This window comes from Pelodiscus sinensis, chromosome 17, assembly GCF_049634645.1.
Source record: "Pelodiscus sinensis isolate JC-2024 chromosome 17, ASM4963464v1, whole genome shotgun sequence".
In the NCBI taxonomy this organism is placed as follows: Eukaryota; Metazoa; Chordata; order Testudines; family Trionychidae; genus Pelodiscus; species Pelodiscus sinensis.
The window spans coordinates 12,171,020-12,190,485 of record NC_134727.1 but is presented as its reverse complement, the minus strand read 5'-3'; the positions used below and the strand labels follow the sequence as shown (position 1 = coordinate 12,190,485).

Below are 19,466 nucleotides of genomic sequence, written 5' to 3'. Positions count from 1 at the left end.
GCACGGGGCTTCTCTGTGCTGGGGGGGGGGGTCAGTCCCTGGGCAGGCACGTGCGTGTGGGGCTTCCCAGCGCGGTGGTCAGTCCCTGGGCAGGCACGTGCGTGTGGGGTTTCCCAGCGCGGTGGTCAGTCCCTGGGCAGGCACGTGCGTGTGGGGTTTCCCAGCGCGGGGGTCAGTCCCAGGGCAGGCACGTGCGTGTGGGGCTTCCCAGCGCAGGGGTCAGTCCCAGGGCAAGCATACGCAGGGCTTCCCTGCGCTGCAGCAGGGGGTGGAGGGGGGGTGGTCAGCCGGCCCCGCGGCAGGCACGCACTGGTTTCCCTCTGGAGGGGAGGGGGTGGAATCCTGGGAGGAGGCAGATGCAGGGGACTCTCTGCCTCCAGTGGCACCCCACTCTCCAGCCCCCACTTCCAAAACGCTGTCCCCACTCCCCTGTCCCCAGCTACACAACTCTGTCCCCTGTCCCCAGCTACACAACTCTGTCCCCACTCTGCTGTCCCCAGCTACAGAATTCTGCCCCCATTTCCTGTTCCCAGCTACAGAACTCTCTCCTTATTCCCGTCCCCACTCCCCGAACTCACTCTCTACTGGTACCCTGTCCCCAGCTGCAGAACTCTGTCCCCTCTCCCCTACCCCCAGCTGCAGAACTCTGTCCCCCCCAAAATGTATAATTATAAATGCTTCATTTTAGATGTAAATAGCATGAATAAAAAACAGACCATTTATTTCATAACTATAAACACGTGATTTTAATTTTATATATTGCATAATTTAAAAATAAACTGTATCAGTGTGTGTAAGTGAGGGCTGGGGATAGCAAGTGATGGACAGGAGGAGAATAGAGAGGGCGGAGCTTCAAGGAAGGGGCGGGACGGTAGATCTTCGCCTGTTCTGAGATTTTAAAAGTGATCTTGGGTGTAAAAAGGTTGGAGACCACTGGTCTAGACAGTATTGGTCCTGCCATGAGGGCAGGGGACTGGACTCGATGACCTCTCGAGGTCCCTTCCAGTCCTAATATTCTATGATTTTACCTCAATCCAGTGTAAAGATTGTCACTCCCTGCATACTCTTACCTTTCAGAGCATTTTGTCAGTCTCTGAAAACATTTTTACTTATGCTTTAATAGTAAATGCAAGAAGATGTGGACAAGGAGAAGAAGCCTGGAGATAAATGTTAGAAGGGAGGGTTAGGCAGCAGAAACAAAAGTGAAACTGTTTAAGCAGCATTTTCTTGAGTCTTTCTGAGTGTAGCCTTCATTGATTTTACATCTACAATACCATTCTCTCACTAGAACGGAAAAACTATAATGACAGCAGGAGACCCTGGTTTCCCTGCTTATCCCTCAGCAGTGAGATGTCTGCTAGAATGATCTCTACGTGGAACTGTACGTTCTTTTATCCATGTGGAGCCCCTTCGCACCTCTGCTACCAATAGTCACCATGCTTGGGTGCTTGCAGAGACGTGTGTCTGGCAAGTGTCAGTGAGCAAGTGATTGGTATGCTGCAAAACGTACATATAACTGAAACATTTTAATGTCGTGATTGACTTTGACAGTTCCACTTCAGGTCCCATATGCTTCAGAGGTGGCCCCCAGGAACACCTCATGCAGCTCTGCCAACCATCTTGGCCAAGAAAGGGACTAAGTTGCAGCAAAGAAGACCTGTTCTAGGAGGTACTGCCGTGTTCCACTCTAGTGCTGGGGAGCAAAAGGCAGGACAGAAAAGCGAATCAAATATTTTCTAGGGACACAATTGAGCAGATGAAAAAAGTAATGGAGGAGCAAATCTGTAGCTACCCACTTTATATCTGTGGATGTTTATGTGGATATCCATGGCTCATTTTTGTGGGTACAAATTTTGTACCTAGAACCCTGCAAATTTTGGATATCCACATTATATCTGTTGGGTATCCTCATGTATGGATGTGGATATCTGTGGGTCATTTTTTGCAGATGTGGGTGTAAACTTCTTATCTGTGCAGGACTCGACAACAGAGATCGAAAGTAAGCAGAGGCAGCAGATCCTGGCTCTACCTCCACTGCAGCAGATGTATACTTCTTTACCATGGTCTCTCTCCCTTGCTCCATACACACATTCCTTTCTACTTTCTGGAACTCCTCAGTTTTCCCTTCTTGCCCTCAGACAACTTTCACAATAACAGCTGGACCCATACACAGTTGTCAGGGTCTAGCCCAGGCCTGGACAAAATACTCTCCATGGGCCGAATCCGGCCTGCAGACTCTCTGCCTGCCCCTCGCAGCAGTTGCGGGATTGTTTGAACAGCTGTGAGCCCCGGGGGACGGAGGGAAGGGTTCGTGCACTGCTCCTGCTCCCAGTATAATCCCATTGGCCAGTTTCTGCCAGTGGGAGCACCCTCCCCTCAGACTCGTCACTGTTCAAAAACCATATGGCTCTTGCAGCCAGTGCGGGGGCAGAGCAAGCCGGGAGTCTGCCTGGGAAGTCTGTTTGCGAAGGCTACTGGCTGGGAGTCAAGCAGGCAAGTCTCCCAGCCAGAGCCAGCCTCTGGCACCTCAACCCTTTGAACCTCTACACCACATAATTCAAACCCTCTACCCCCGTCCTATCCCCATATCCTCTCCCAGATCCTGCACACTAATCCCCAGCCCCAGGTGAGAACCCAAACACCTGCCCCCCAGTTCCCTGCCCCAAGGCACAACCCCCTCTTGCCCAAGGTAACAACCCAAAACCTTATACTCTAGTCTCCTGCCCCAGGTCACAACTCCCGCCCAGACCACGCATCCTCTCCTGTACCCCAAGCTTTTACTGCAAGCTCCCTTCTGCACCTAACTCCATCCCAGACCCTGCACCTCCTCCACTTTCAAAATTCTTGAAGGGCCTCCCCATCAAAAACTATTGCCCACCCATAGCCCTTTCGCAGGCCCTCCTTTCCTAGCAAGCATTTGTGGTTTTATGAGTTTCATTGTGCTGTTCATTGATCAACAAAGCAACGTTTTGTAGTGGTACATCTTTATTTTGTTTTCTACAAAATCACATTGCAATTACTATAGTACTTTAATAGTCCTTGTAATCAGTTTTTTTTTTCCTGGACTATGAGGCCAAATGTCAACATAACCTCCTAGAAAAAAATACCTGGCGTGTACCATTGCTACAACTCTGACACAGATATACATTACTGCTGCTCATTGTCAAAGTGTTTCCTCAAACTTCCCTGATTTCAGTTGCTACCGTCTCTGACAGCTCTCGTGGCTGACTGCTCAAACGCCGTAGCCAAGTGCTCGGCTTCAGTGTTCCACCCCTGAACAGATATTTCATCCTTAGCTTCACAGTGATTGTGTAAAGCAGCAGTCTCTGACCTTTTTACACCCAAGATTGCTTTTTAAATGTCAGGGCAAGCCAAGATCTACCCCATCCCTTCCTTGAGACCCCACCCTCTCCATTCTCCTCCCCTCCATCACTTGCTATTCTTGGCTCTTATACACTCTCACCAGCTTGGGACAGGAGGTGTGGGTTCAGGTGGGAATGGGGGATTTGGGTGTGGCAAGGAATGAGAGGTGCAGGTCCTGGGAGGAAATTTGGGTGCAGGAGGAGGTAGAGACGGGGATGCTGGCTCAGGGAGGGGCTTCCAAGCTGGAGAGTGTTGGGGTCAGGTGGAGGGTTGGGGTCCTGAGCAAGCTCAGGCTTGTGGCTGTGAGGGTGCAGGAGTTTGGGTTGGGGTGCATGAGGGGCTCGGCAGGGAGGTTGGGAGTATGATGGGCTCAGGACAGATTTGCAGTGTGTGGATGCTGCAGGAGTATTATGGCAAAAGACTGGGGATGTGGGGGTACAGGAGTTTTTGGATGTAAGGTGCTTAGACAGGGGGTTCTGGTGTATGATGGGCTCAGGATTGCGGTCTGTGGGGTGTGCAGGAGTGTTATGATGCTGCAGCCAGATGGGGGCTTGTTGGCCAGGCTTCATTATTAGATAAAATGTCAAACACAAAATGTTTCAGCGTTGTCTTTATTTATGAGATGGGCAGGGAACCTGTTTTGGGTCAGGAGCCACTGACCCACAGAAAAATCAGTTGGGGACCACACAAGTGAGATACAAAAAACAGCCCCTCCAAAAAAACCTAAGCCTCACTGATGTGGCCCCAACTGAAACACCTCACACCCCTGGCACTCCAACACCGGGGGAAGAGGGGAGCAGGTGAAGGAGGACTGAGGTTCAAGGCCTCAGCCTAGATTAACTCTTCGGGGTTCCAAGGCTAGTGGAAATTCTGGGCCCCTCTACAATCTGAGGTGGGGCCAGAAATGAGGGATCTGGTGTGCAGGTCAGGGCTGTCAATGAGTGAAATAGGGATGGGGGTGCAGAATCTGGGTGGACAATAGGGTACAGGAGCAAGCTGGGGGTATGTGTCTGGCCAGGGGGTGGAAGCAGGGTGCTGGTGGGGGTCTGGCAAGGGACCAGGGTGTTGGTGGGGGTTTGGGCAGGAGTAAGAATGCTGGTGGGGACAGGGTGCAGGTGGAAGTCTGGCCAGGGGGAGAGGGAGGGGCAGGGTGCTGGTGAGAGCCTGAGCAGAGGGAAAGTTGCTGGTGGGACCCTGGACAGGGTACTCATAGGGATCTGGGCAGGGGGAGGGGACAGGAACAGCTCGGCCAGTATCTGGGGGTCCTGTGACTGCATGCCAGATCCAGCATCTCAGGAAGCCTGTGCGCTGCTCCTCCCCAAAATAGCCGGCACACTTCCTGAGAACTCATATCTTGTGGGCAGCCACATGACTGCCTGCCCCAGCGCAGGAAGGCAGGCAGGTAGTGCGGGGAAGGAAGACCCCGGCTGCACGTCAGATTTGACTTCTCAGGAAGTGCGCCAGCTGTTTTGAGAAGGGGAGGAGTGGTGCGCGTGCTTCCTGAGAGGCCGGATCTGGCTCATAGCTGCAGGACTCTCCCCCCCCTCCCTTCCTCATGCTGCAGGAAGCCAGTGCTACCTCAATTTTCCCAGGAGGTTGTAGCGCCAGCGTGGGCTCCTTCTTGGGGGTGGAAGGGAATGGGGGGAGGGCTGGGAATACCTCGCGATTGACTGGTCATGCCCCCACAATCAACCAGTTGATCGTGATCAACAGGTTGGTGACCACAGGTGTAAAGTATAGCGTGCGATTTCATCTATGGGAATATCCTTATTAAGGTCTAATTTGTCATAAAGGCAATACCAGTGTGCCCTTAATCTACCAAGGGTCATTCAGCTGTCATTTGACATCTACTTGGGTTTTAAGGGTAAGCCAGGTCTCCAAGGATTATTGTGGGCATTTCCACACCCCCCACTGTAATCTTGTGCTCAGGAAAGAAAGTTCTGCTTGCAGCTTTCTATACAGGCCAGTGTTTGTCAAGATGCATGTGTCATGCGCCTTTCCAGACCACTCTGCACTGATGTTTATGAAATGCACATGGTGATCCACAAGCACCTGAAGCACCACGGAGAAGTTCCCCTTGTACTCTGTTGCAGGGTGGTCTGGTGCTAAAACTGGAGTATGTGTACCATCTATTCCTCCAGTTAGGCTAACCCATCTCTGCAAAGCTGGCCACTATATTCTGTGGATTTTCCAGAGATGCAGTCCTTTGTAGCAGAATGAGATGTATTGCCCTGCACATGTGCATTAACACTATGGTTGACTTTCCCCATTCCAGCATGAGCTGTATTTACATATCAACAGTTAATTATCTTGCAGGGCTAAACAATTTGAGTGAGCATATCCCCACCCGGGCTGCTGGCCCCTTTCAGCTGGCTGCATTGCAAGCTGTCATTCAGACACTGCTTTCAAGTAGAAGGAGCCAATGAAACAATATTAGTCAGTATGATCAGCTCTAGCATTCTCATACCAGTGGCCTAAAGTTGAGTGCTGTCATTTTATACTGGGTATATTTTGGAGTAACATGCTCACTTTATAATCAATCACTACAACATACAAATGCATTTGAACCATTAGGGATTTAAGTGCATCAGGAGTTGTGATAACATCCGTAATAGGATGTCACTGCTGTTTGGTACTATACCATTTTTATTGAGATTTTGGAGCTAAAAGCTAGAGCAAAGGTAGATTTAACACTGTTTTGAGGGGCACTGAGTTGTAGCCTTGGGCGGGGGAACTTGTAGCTTTTCAGTATTGTGTATTTACTTTGCCATTTACATTTGTCCAAATTTTCTTTTAATAAAAACCTTGGAGAGCAGAAATCTACTGTCTGAGTCATCTTCTTTATAGCCCAAGAAAGGGTTCTGGAAGAGTATTTGGAGGTTTTATGACAATAGCATCCAAAAATTACTGCTGTAATTGAGGTAATTTGTCAGCATGAGAAACTGCACTCAGGAACTGTGAACATAGAAAGCATGTAGCTCCAGGATTTAGGTATTGTGCTGCAAAGATTTATGCACGTGTTTAACATTAATTGACTTAAGAGAGATTACTTACTGTGCATACTGTTAAGCACGTGCATAAATCTTTGTCTCATCGAAGCATGAGCATTTCTTGAGAAGGAGCAAGACCGTGAGTACTGGTCCTGATTCCCCTCAGACTGGGTTTTAATAGTGTAGCTCTATGAGACTCAGCAGGGTTTATTCTGGTTTACAGTGGTATAGAAAAGAGGAGCAGTTTTGTGGCAACCTCGTCTGATCTAAGGAAGGTGAGAGTGACATTGATGAGAGAGAATCTGGGGCAGCCCATCAAGATTCTATGTCTGGCCCATGAGACATTTTGTTCATTGTTTCCTGTGATTCCATTGGTTTCTGTCTACTGAGGTTTTTCCCCCCACTAGAATTATTGCAGAAACATAGACTTAAAGCAAGGGTGTGTGTAGTGAGGTGCATGCTGATTGCACACAGCGTTAACTGTGAGAGCCATGAGCTCTGTCTGCTTTCAAAGCGCTACTATGGTTCAGTCGGCACATCCTGCAAATTCCAGATATGAAAGTGTAATTAAGAAAACTTGTCTATCCTAGGAGAGAACCTTGCTACAACAATCTTGTGGCCCATTGAGATGAAGGAGTGCCACTCATTTGGACCACTTACTAGCCTTGGCTGCCCATCACTGACCTACAGTGTGGGCTAAGCTGTTCTGCAACTGCAGCAGTCAGAGCAGCCTGCCAAAAAGGCTTGAGATGAACTTCTCAGTGTGGTTCATCTCTGTGTGAATGAAGCCAGTCGTGGAAAGGGCTGAATTCTTCGAGTGCTTGGTCCAACTGAGGTGTGCGTGTGCTGTGTGCACAACTGCCAAAATATTTTCCCCTAGCTGCTATCCATTGGGTCAGCTGTGGAGCCAACTCAGCCACCCCTCAGTTCCTTCTTACTGCCAGTGACAGCTGTTGGAACTTGTGGCTCTCTTGCTTTTCAAGTGCCTCATATCTCTAGTGCTTCCAGCTCTTTGTTGTGTGTATAGTTAGATTAGTAGTTGTTAAGTTAGAGTTAGCAGTGGGAGGTGAAGGGGATTTCCTCTTCATGCCTGTGTTCCCTTCAGGGCCTCGGGCAGACCAAATTCTCAGGGGTTCAAACCCTGCAGTTCTTGCCTTAAGTCTATGCCTATGAGTGACCCCCATGACTCTTGTCTCTGGTGCCTGGAGTAAGTCCACCAGACTGACAAGTGCAAGACCTGCCAGGCCTTCAAACCACACACCAGAAAGGAGTGGGACTTTTGCTTGAAGCAGCTTCTCATGGAATCCTCTCTGCAACCTCAGATGCGGGATCTGTCACCAAGTGCTTCAGTGCGCAGCTCTTCTCCTTCAGTTCTGAGGCTGGTACTGAAAAAGGGGGCATCTTGGCACTGTCACTTCCCTGCTGAGTCTGCTTGCACTCCCCAGCACAAGTGGCCAAGTACTTGGAGTCAACACGTCTGGCATTTCCAGCATCAGCAGGCCCTGAGGGCTCCCAGAGAGGTGGCACCGAATCACAGTGCCCTTCCCATGCACTGAGTCCCATCCTCTTGGGGTTAACCATTGGTCATAGGCCCATCCTCCATGTAGACCGTCTTCGAAGCTGTGCAGGGCCTCATCAAGATGACAGTCCCTATCATTGGACAAGGTCTCCACTTCCCACTAGCCTTCACAGGAGAAGCTGGCCATGATAGGCCCACTAATTCTGGCCCAACTGTCTCCCCACTTGGAGACCTGGCAATGCTCAGAGTCCCAGGGTGGTCATCAGCTGTCTAACCTGTGGCGTTAGTCACACTCTTAGCACTGCTTTTGCAGCCGGTTCCCTTGGAGTTCTTCTCACTTGAGGGCTTCTGTGGAGGGCAGACCTTGGTTGGCTTTGGGGTCTTCACAATGCTCTGACTGTTCCTGTGGTCAACATCAAAAGGCTTTATGGCCACTCAGGTTCTGCGTTGTGGAAGATAACGAGCCTTCACTCTGCATTGTGTTTAAGCAACAAGTTGCCAGAGGCAATTTATTCGAGCAATATTGCAAGGGAAGACAGCACAAGCGGGTCTTCAAATACAAAACAATTAAAATCCAATATATATACCTTTCCATTACATATAACATTAAACAGTTACTTCCCTGCCCACTCAATTCCCATCGGACACTGTCTTATCTCCAAGGTTCTCACTGAGGTCAGCATTCCATTCTTAGCTTGGAGAGTGAGGCAGAGAGGTGAACGCTGCGTCTCTTCTAGCTCTCGCGTTAGCAGGACTCAGAGTGAACCAGACTCTTGCTCTGCTACTGACAAACCCTGAAATGGCCACCCAAATCCCCTCTCCCTTAATCCTGCTTCCACAGCGTCATCCAGTAATTGTTGGCATTCCCTTCTATCTCAACACCATTCTCCATTGCAGAGGTGTTCTTCCTGGTATAATACTGAGTTCTAGCATCACTCTTCAGAGTATGAATCTCCTCCTGAGGACCAGCCAGGTACTCCACCCCTCCCATTGGACCTATAGTGAATCTGCAACTTGTGAGACCTCTCCTGTAGCCTCCTCAAGTTCTTCCCCTGATGAAGCAGAGGCAGGCACTTCTGTCATGGATGCCCTCTCCCATAGACTACAGGGCATTTCAGGACCCCCTCTGCAAGGTGGCCATTATCCTCAACCTCCAGGTGGAGGAGATAGTGGAACAGGACGATCCTATGATGGACATCCTGGCTCCTGAGGCTTCTTCCTGGGTGGTCCTACCCATCAACAAGACTATATTGGTGTCTGTCAAAACTGCTTGGCAGACCCTCACCTCCATTCCCCTAACTGACAAGAGGCTGTCAAGGGATTCAAATACCTTTTCATCCAGGCTCCGCTGTGTTCCCGTCATGAAGGTGGTGAATGAAAAGGAACATCAGGGTCATCAGGCCTCAGCACCCAAATCCAAGATTGCTAAGTGCCTTGACTTGTGCAGCAGTAAGGTCTGTATGGGGCAGTTAGTTCTCGGACACAAAAAAAGCTAGCTATCCTGAGCTGCTACACCTATAATCTGAGCTCCTCCCTCCTTAAGTTTAAGGACTCCCTGCCCCAGGACTCCAGGGATGAGTTTGATGCTCTGGTCCAGGATGGCAAGGCTGTTTCAAAGACTTGCCTCCAGGCTTCCTTTGATGCTGTAGACTTCGTGGCCTGTGTCCTGGCCTTCTGTATTGCTATGTGGCAAGTTACCTGTCTGCAGCCATCTGGCCTTCCTCCTGAAAGCCAGCAGACAATACGGGATCTTCTCTTTGATGGGGTCAGTTTCTTTTCAGAACGGACAAATTCCTGGCTTCATAGCCTTAAGGACTCCAGGAACACTATGAAGTCCTTGGGCGAGGACACCCCTGCTATATAATGCAAGCCCTTTAAGCCTCAGCCACAGAGGTCTTTACCCTCCCATCCTTGGCCTGACTATTTTCATTGCTGCCCATTATACCCTGGCCACAAACCGTCCGTGGGTCATTCTGGTAACAATCAAGGCCAGACGAAGCCCTCTTTGAGATGCAAACCACCCTTTTGAAGGTACACTCAAGGATGGAGCACCAATGCTGCCGGATCCTTCTCTGCCTTTCCTCAACCTTTTGTCCTGTTTTCACCATGCTTGGGAGTCCAATACTTCAGACCACTGGGTCCTTTGGAAGGTGAAAGTAGGTGACTCTGTCTTGTTTTCTTCCCTCTCACTTCCTGTCCTCCCCACTCCATCCCTCTTCAGCGACCCTTTTCATAAGCAACTTCTACTTCAGGCACACACTCCTGGACTTGGGCACAGTGGAATAAGTTCCTCGAGATTTTAGGGGCAAGGGCTTCTATTCCTATTATTTTCTTGTCTCCAAAGTGAAGGGAGGACCCTTAGCCGTATCCTAAACTTCCAGGAGCCCAATAATTTTGTGGTCAGCTACAAGTTTCAGATGATCACCCTGAACTCTATTCCTGGATACAGGGGACTGATATACCACCCTTGATTTAAAGGACACTTCTTTTTACATTGTGATCAAGCCATCCCACAAAAACAGTACAGGCAGTCCCCGACTTACATGGATCCGACTTACGTCGGATCCCTAGATACGAACGGGGTGAGGCAACTCCCGCACATGCGCAGCAGCATTCCCGGGGCTTGCTCACCTGGGTCCTAGGATCCTCCTCCTCCTCGGGCCGGCTCCGACTGGGGTCCCGCAGAGCTGCCGGGCAGAGGAAAAGTGCCTCCCCACGCCCGCTGCCCCCCCCGCCCCCCTGCCAGCAACAGGCTGCCCCCTCCCCTGAGCAACAGGCTGCCGAACAGACAAAAGCAGCCTCTCTGCCCCTCCTCCCCTCTATACATGCCGGGCTCCCGGAGCGCAGCAGCGTCCCCGGGGCTCGCTCACCTGGGTCCTAGAATCCACCTCCTCCTCCTCTTCGGCCGGCTCCAACTGGCCTCTGCCTGCAGCAGCTGGCCACAGGGACAGGGATCCCGCAGAGCTGCCGGGCAGAGGAAAAATGCCTCCCCACGCCCGCTGCCCCCCCCCCCCCCGCGGCCTCGCATCCTGCACGCCTCCCCCCTCCCCCCCTGCCAGCAACAGGCTTCCCCCTCCCCTGAGCAACAGGCTGCAGAACAGCAGACAAAAGCAGCCTCTCCGCCCCTCCTCCCCCTATACATGCTGGGCTCCCTGGGCAAACAAAGACTCCACCAAAACAAACAAAGTGCTGGCCTCATTGTGTTAGCAAAAAAAGGACCCTGCTCCTAGAACCCTGGGTGGTGTGTGGAAATAAAGCTATTAGCTCAAAGCATGGTGCAGAGCTGTTTGGTATTTGATGAGTTACTCCTTTAGTCCTGAGTTTGTCACAGGGACAGAAATAGATGTGAAATCTTCTGAACAGGAGAACAGACAGCAAAACAAACATTAGAGGGGAGTTAACCTTTCCCTATGCTATCCAAAACTAAAAAAAAAAGTTTGGCTAGAGTTTCCCCTACAATATGTACCAGTTCCGACTTGCATACAAATTCAACTTAAGAACAAACCTACAGTCCCTATCTTGTACGTAACCCGGGGACTGCCTGTATCTCCAGATTCTGCTTGACTCCTCAAGGGCCTGGCTGTTCTTATGGACCACCACTTCATGAAGCTGACCGAGCTACTGAGGTCTCTTTCTGACTTTCTGGTCACCACGGCCTGCACGTGCCTCAAGCTCCTGAATCACATGGTGGCTTGGAGATACATAGTACTATATGCCAGCTCCATCTGCAGCCACCCCAGTCTTGGCTGTTATCAACATATCACCCGGGTTGGGACAGTATAGACATGGTACTCACAGTACCTTACCATCTCACTCACACCCTTCATTGGTGGCTAAATTCTGGATTGGTTTTGAATCCTCACCTCACCACTCAAGCTATGTGGTTGGAAGAGGAATTGTCCCTCCATCTCAATGTGTGTGAGCTACAGGCAGTCCGTCTCACATGTCTGGCCTTCTTCTCTCACCTTCAGGGTCACTACATGGTGGTAATGATGCGCAATACGACTGCCATGTATTATATCAACAAACAGGGTGGAGCGAGGTGGGTGGTCCTCCTTTTGTACCAAAGCTCTTCATCTATGGGACTTGTGCATAGCCCATTCTGTTCATCTGGAGGTGTCATACCTTCTGGGGGTTCAAAAGCAGCTGGCAGACCGCCTCACTTGGCATTTCCTAGCTCATGAGTGGTCAATTTTGCTAGATGTCCTCCACACTGTTTTCCAAGTATGGGGGCTTCCCCAGATAGACGGCTTCACTATCTGAGACAATCAGAAATGTCCATAGTTCTGCTCATTCCAGGACCCTAGCAGACACATTCCAAATCTTGTGACTATCCTGCTGTATGTCTTTCCCCCATTTCCACTGGTCCGCAAGGGACAGGATGAAAGTCATTCTGATAGCCCTGGCTTGGGCACATCAACACTAGTACCCTACCCTCCTGGACCTGTTGGTTTAATCACCCATTCTGTTTCTCTTGCTCCCAGACCTCATCGCTCATGACAACGGTCACCTCCACCACATGGACCTGCACTCTCTTCATCTCACAGCATGATGGCACCATGGTTGAACCCCACTGAGCTGGCCTGTCCTGAGCTGGTCTGTTGGGTTGTTCTCAGCAGTAGAAACCTTCCACTTGACTCACATGTCTGGTGAAATGGAAGCTCTTCTCCTTTTGGTGTAGAAAATTTTAGTGTTTCATGAAATATAGCTTTCTTGTAGTATAAGAATGAATGTTAAACAATTATAACTGTCTGTCGCTCTTCTCTGGTTAGCATCAAACAGACTGCTTGTGTCCGTATCTGATGTCAAGACAGAAAGAAATCAGAAGGATCCTTACGATTCAGCATTTTCACACTATTGCTTTTAGAAGTAGTTAGACTATAGATTGTGTTAGTAATTTTTTTAATTCATTCATCCTAATAGAAGCTTTTTATTGGAAATAGATTTATACATTTTGTATGGACAATTGTATCCCTTTTCTCATGTGTGAATAAATAATTGTGTAGTTCCTAGGGAAAGGGGAGTGAATGAGTTTGGAATGTGAGTGTTGGGAGAGGAAGCAATAAAATGCAGAGGTGCCAAGCTACCACCAATTGGGCCCAATATAAGACAGACGAATGCAGGACATTTTAGATGGCCTTGGAGTGTTGAGGATAAGCATCCCTTTACAAACAAGACAGCCTTGAGATCAACACTGGTATGGAGGCACCAACATACTGATGTCAGAGTAAAGAATAACTCCCAGACAAACAGATATTAAGCAGAATGGATAGTGATTAAAAGATGATGCAGCAAAACATATAGACTTAAATGGAAGAAAAGTATTATAAAAGATGTCATCTTGTCAAGATTGAAGCATCAATCCAGACTGAAAGAAGCCCCTGTTCCTCCTCCTCACACTTAATGCACCTGGCCAGTGAGTTAATGTGAGCAACAGACTGGTAACTTTAAGTAAAAGCAAGATGGGCTTTGTGTGTGTGTGCGTGTAGGTGTGTGTGAATATGCATATAACATAATAGTGTTACATTGTTAATAAATATGGAGTTTTGCTTTATCCCCCTAAAAAGATCCTGTGAAATTCTTTCAAGTATAACATTGGTGTCTCCAGTGTGATCTGATGCCCTTGTCGGCCTCCATTCTCCAGGTGCTAGAGTACCTGGTATTCTTGAAACATCAGAGCCTAGCTACCACCTTATTGAAGTTCACCTGGCATCTATTTTGGCCTTTCCGTCAAGTGGGGCTGGTCGCTACATCCTCTCAAGCCCCCTGATTGGGCACTTTCTCAAGAGTATGGATAGGCTCCACTTACCAGTCCCGCACCTGGCCACTGCGTGGCATCTCAACCTGGTCCTCTCAGCGCTCACAGGTCCCCCCTTCCCTTGAGCCTTTAGCAACATGTTCATTACTTTATCTTTCATGGAAGGTGGCTTTTCTTGTTGCCTCCCCTTTGCTAGATGAGTGTCAGAAATCTGTGCTCTGTCTGAACCCCCCCATAACACAGTCTTCCATAAAGATAAGGTTCTGCTTCACCCTCACCCAGCTTTTCTCCTGAAAGTGGTCTCTATCGTCCATCTAGGTTAGGACATTTTCCTTCCAGCTTTCTATCCCAAGCCTAACCAGAGCTCGGAAGAAGAGACCACACTCACTAAATGTCAGACAAACTCTTGTATTATACATCAACAAGATTAAGCCCTTTCCTAAATAGTCACAGCTGTTCATAGCAGTTGGCAGACCGGACAAAGGGGCTACCAGTCTCATTGCAGTGCATCTCCTGGATCATGGCATGCATCCTCACGTTATGACCTTGCTAAACTTTTCCCACCGCCTTTCAAGACACACTCCATGTGGGTGCAGTCCTTCTCAGCTACTTTTCTGGCTCATATTCTTCTCTAGGAAATCTGCAGTGCTGTGACACGGTCCTCAGTTCATACCTTTATGTACACTACACTATTGTACATCAGTCCAGACATGATGCAGCTTTTGGGGCCACAGTCCTTGAGTCAGCTTACTCATTTCTCCAACCCTTTCTCCTGGGTAAGGCTTATGATTCACCTCAATTGGAATACATATGAGCAAGCACTCGAAGAAGAAGAATGGTTACTCGCCTTTGTAACCGTTGCTCTTCAAGATGAGTTACTCGTATCTATTCCATACCCACCCTCCTCCACTGTTGGAGTAGCTGGAAAGAAGGAAATGAGGGGTGGTCGGGTCAGCAGGGTCACATAGCGTATGCTGCACCGAAGCCACTTGGAGGGGCTCCACAGCCGACCTAAAGGATAGCAGCTAGGGAAACCTTTCCAGCTGTCATTCATGTGGCGCATGCACACCTCAGTTGGAATAGAAGAACAAGTTACAGAGGTGAGAAACTTTTTTCCTGCCTTGTAGAGTTGCCTTGGAAAGGCAGATGCTCACACAGGCTTTTTTAAAAAAACATTGGCGTGGGGAAGTAAGGGCTATAGTGAGGGGGATGTGATCTGCCTCTCTCCACTTATAACCTTTCTCTCCAAAACACAGACCTTTACTATTTCAGCTCAGGAGTAACTCATTTAGCCAGATGATGGTAATAGTAGATGCTTATCCCTTCATGTGTGCCAGTCACTAGAGGAAAACAAAGATACCCTGGGCTTAGGCACTACACATTTCTTCTGTCTGGAGGAGCTCATCCTGATTCTCTGAGATATGCAGCTGTTTACAGCCCTGTACAGATCACCATTAGAAAGCCTCCCCAGCTCCCCATATAGGTCATCATAGAGAATTTGAATAGATGTGGATCCAGTAACCATGTCTGCAGGAGCTCACAACTGGGAGTGCCTTTCTCAGGGAGGACTATCCAAACAAGGCAGATACTCCCAAACTTCGTGTGTGTTTTACAGGTAGATTTTACCAAGCCATTGACAATTGTGAATTTCTGGATCAGTTTTACCATGGAGGTACAGAGTCTAGGAACTACCTTGCCACCAAAGCAAATGGGATGGCGTGATAAATGGTCACTTTCACAAAGAATCACACCAGATTCAAGACTCGGGGACCTCCCAAGGGCTCAGGCACCCCTTTTGATTCTCTGTTTTGTTTCTTTGTCTCCTTCTGCAGGTGGTGAGGGCCATTAGCACCATCCTGCTGGGCAGGGTTATCTACCTGGGTGACCTTTTGTTGCCAGATTTGCAGCTCTGGGCTTCCCCCAATTGTGGGGTAGGGATGCTGTTGATGGAACCATCATGCCCCTGAACACTGGGCAGCACAGTACATCATTTGCAAGGGATACTTTTTTCAATGGTCCTGCAGGCCCTGGTCGACCACCACAGGCAGTTCATGGACATTTTCATCGTCTGGTCGGGAAAGACGCACAACACCCACGTTTTCCACAACTCCAGCCTGAAGCTGGAGGCTGGCACTTTCTTCCCTAAGCACAGCATCAGGGTCGGGGATGTTGAGATGCCACTGTGCATCATGGGGGATGAGGCCTAACCCCTAATGCCATGGCTGATGAAGCCATGCAGCAGCCACCTGGACCGGTCCAAGGACGGGTTCAGTGGCCACCTGGGAAGGGCCTGCATGCAGGCCGAATGCACCTCTGAGCACTTGAAGGCATAGTTTGGGTGCCTCCTGACCTGCCTCGATGTGGGGAAGCACAACACTCCCCAGATGATCTCCGCTTGTTGTGTTCACCACAACATCATGGAGAGGAAGGGGGAGGCCTTCCTTCTGGGATGGGGAGCAGAGGCCAGCCAGGAGAGTTGGGCCTTCAAGCAGCTGTGCACAGCTACCATGCAGCCGGCCCATCAGGTGGGGGTGCGTATCCAGCAGGCCCTGAGGGGCATGTGCCTTGCCTCTCTCTTCCTTTCCCACAACAACCCCCCCCAACCCCCTAGACCTTTTTTCCCTGCAGACACAATAAAAACAACTGTTTCGTTTTGAAAAAAAACCTGTTTGTTTGATTTTTATTTGGGATAGAAGTAACTGGGGAGGGAGGGGAGCTGAGAACCTGGAAATGGGAAGGAGGGCAGGGGGCTGAGAAACTTGGAGGGGAGAAGAGAGGCTCAGAGCTGGGGCTGAGACTGGCATGTGGCTTAGGTGCTTTTTTTGACTCGTGTCCCGGGACCTTGGTAATTTCGGGGTTGGAGGGGTATAGGCAGAAGGGGGGCCTAGAGCTAGGTCAGGCATGGGAGGGGGAGCGGGAGCGGGGACTGGAGTTGGGACAGGAACAGGGACTGGGACTGATGCCGGGTAGGTCATCATCTCCTGGATGGTCTCACACATGTTGCAGCCCTGCTGCAACAGCTCAGTCCACATTTGGGCCCACCACTGTGGGTCATCCTGGACCTTTTTGGCCAGTGTCTGCTGCATGTCCTGGAGAATGGACACGTGCTCCCTCCTGGAGTCCTCCTGCACCCTCCAATGCCTGTGGCTCTCCTGGGGTGAGGCAACTGGCTTGGCTGCTGGTGATTGCCCCACAGTCATGGCTAGTCCTGCTGGGGAGAATAAAGAGCGATTGTCAGTCATCCCTGGAGACACTGTCCCTGAGGCCGTGCCCTCATCAGTGAGCTGAGAGCAACAGTTCATGGATCAGAGGAAGATGATGTCCCAGGAGCAAGATCATGTGTGACCTGGACAGTGGGCCCTGCCTTACAGGGGCCCAGAGGTCACCAGGGGTCCATGCTTCCCGTCCTCCCCCCCCCCCCCAGTCTTCTCCCCACACACACGCCCCATGGACAAGGCAAGGGAAATTGCTAGCCATACAGGGATCCAGTGGCCAGGAGAGGGGCCTCGAGAGGGTCCCCTTCCATTGGGGCCCCACACCTGCACCTGGCAGCACTGGCCCTGAGAGACATTCCTATGTTCTGTGTGTGGCACTCCAGAGTCTGTGTGCAGGCAGGCATGTGCCCTTGTCCCCAGCTTCCTTTCAGTGGTGGTTAGTGGTCCCCCCCAGGAGTCAGAGGTGTGGGCAGCCTCCCCAGAGCCTGTGAGCAGGGGCCAGGGTTGCTCTGGTGCTGCCTTCTGGAGCTGTGTGGCGCAGACTGGCATGGCACATGCATCCACATGCATTGACTGCAGCGCGATGGCCAGACCAAGAAGACCAAGTGACGATCGCACCACATCCCCTCTGTGCCTATCACCCCAACTCTGTGTGTGTGAAAAACTGGGAGCACTCACCTGATGATCCCTCCCTGGCCTTGGAGGATGCATGGGAGACATCCAGGCCATGCGGTACAGGCTCCAATGTGAGCATGGTCACTGCGCTGGCCATTTCCTTCTCCTGCTCCTCGTGATCCGGGACCCCTGGGCGTGCGACGACGGGTGTTTCCAGCCCCGAGTCCACCACAAGAGGTGGTGAAGGGGCTGCACTGCCCCCCAGAATGCAGTGGAATTCATCATCGTAGGGGCAGGAGTGGGGTCCTGCACTCCCTCACCCTGGCGTAGGTCTGCCGGAGCTCTTTCACCTTCCTCCGGACCTGCTCCAGGCACTTGGTATGGTCCTTCGTGGCCAGGCTCTCGGCCATCCAGCCACACATATCAGCATTCCACCGTCTGGAGCAGAGATCTTGGAGGTTCTACTTGTCGCCCCATACCTCCAGGAGGGCCAGGTTCTCCACCCCAGACCAGGTCAGTGCATGCCTTTTGTGGCCCTGGCAGGCTCCTGGGAGCCCTGTGTATGCTCCCTGGAATGGGCAGGGAATGTTGGGGGGCTTGTGGCTCAAACATGGTGGCCAGATGTGTGGCACTGTGACCTGCACTGAGGCTAGAAACTATCAGGGCCTACTTCCTGCCACAAGCCCTGTCCCCTGTGTCTACAGCTTTAAGAGCTCCCAAGAAACAGGAACTATAGAATTGTGATGAATGTTGCCAGTGGCCAGAAGAGCACCTGTGTTATTTCCTGGAGGCCTGTTTTTCTCTTTAACCCTCCCTATTCCATGTCCACACATACCCTGGGTATGTCTACACTACCACCCTAGTTTGAACTAGGGTTGTTAATGTAGTCATACGAACTTGCAAATGAAGCCCAGGATTTGAATTTCCCAGGCTTCATTTGCATGTTGCTGGGTGCCGCCATTTTTAAATGACCGCTAGTTCAGACTCCGTGTCGCGCGGCTACCCGTGGCACGAACTAGATAGTTGGGATTAGGGTTCCTATTCTGAACTATCTGTACGCCTTTTGAAATGCCACCACTGCATTTAAATGGAGTCCGGGGTCAGCTGGGGACTCCAGCTCATCTTGGGTTCCATGCAGCGCTGCCCCTGTGAAGTGCTGGGGCATTGTTTCCAAGGAGCAGCACAAGGCATTCTGAGCAGCATTTCTCCAGAACTCAGGGTCTGGGGAAATGCCAGGAGGAGCCCGGGATCAGCTGGGCAGTCCCCAGCTGACCCTGGGCTCCATGGCAGCTCCCCCTTTAAAATGCTGCCTCTGGCATTTCAAAGGGGCAGTTGCCATGGAGCCCAGGGTCAGATGGGGACTGCCCAGCTAATCCCGGGCTCCCCCTGGCATTTCCCCAGAAGCTGGAATCAGCTGGGGTGTCCCCAGCTGACCCTGGGTTCCAGAGAAATGCCACATGGAACTCTGGGTCAGCTGAGGAGTCCCCAACTGACCCCGTTCTATGCTGCACTTCCCCGGAACCCAGCTAATCCCGGGCTCCCTGCGGCATTTCCCGCCAGAGAACGGGATCAGCTGGGGAGTCCACAGCTGACCCCGGACTCCACTGCCCCTTTGAATTGCACAGAGGCAGCATTTCGAAGGGGCAGCTGCTGCACAGCTGATTCCCAGTTCAGCTGTGATGTGGCTGCCCCTTTGAAACGTCACCTCCGCACATTGCAAAGTGGCAGTGGAGCCCGGAGTCAGCGGAGGACTCCCCAGCTGATCCTGGACTCCATCTTAGAATCATAGTATTATTGGCCTCGAAAAGACCTCAGAAGGTCATCAAGTCCAGTCCCTTGCCCAAGGCAGGACCAATCCCAACTAAATCAACCCAGCCAGGGCTTTGTCAAGCCGAGACTTAAAAATCTCTAGGGATGGAGATTCCACCACCTCCCTAGGTAACCCATTCCAGTGCTTCATCACCCTCCTGGTAAACTCGTTTTTCCTAATATCCAATATAGACCTC

At 50.7% G+C, this 19,466-nt stretch overlaps 1 protein-coding gene across 3 annotated transcripts in view; it reads left to right on the top strand.

Annotated features, from left to right (window-relative positions):
• MAT2B (methionine adenosyltransferase 2 non-catalytic beta subunit) overlaps positions 1-16,259 on the top strand; it is a 46,158-nt gene extending 29,899 nt beyond the window's left edge. Inside the window, exon 7 of one of the 3 annotated variants that reach the window (XM_075900186.1) lies at positions 15,463-16,259. In XM_075900186.1, coding sequence (XP_075756301.1) covers positions 15,463-15,597 — 135 coding nt within the window. In that variant the 3' untranslated portion in view covers positions 15,598-16,259. Of the gene's footprint in view, positions 1-12,356; positions 14,727-15,462 lie in introns of those variants that run through there. The other 2 variants (XM_075900185.1, XM_075900187.1) reach the window with 2 other exon arrangements.
• The last annotated feature ends 3,207 nt before the right edge of the window (positions 16,260-19,466 follow it).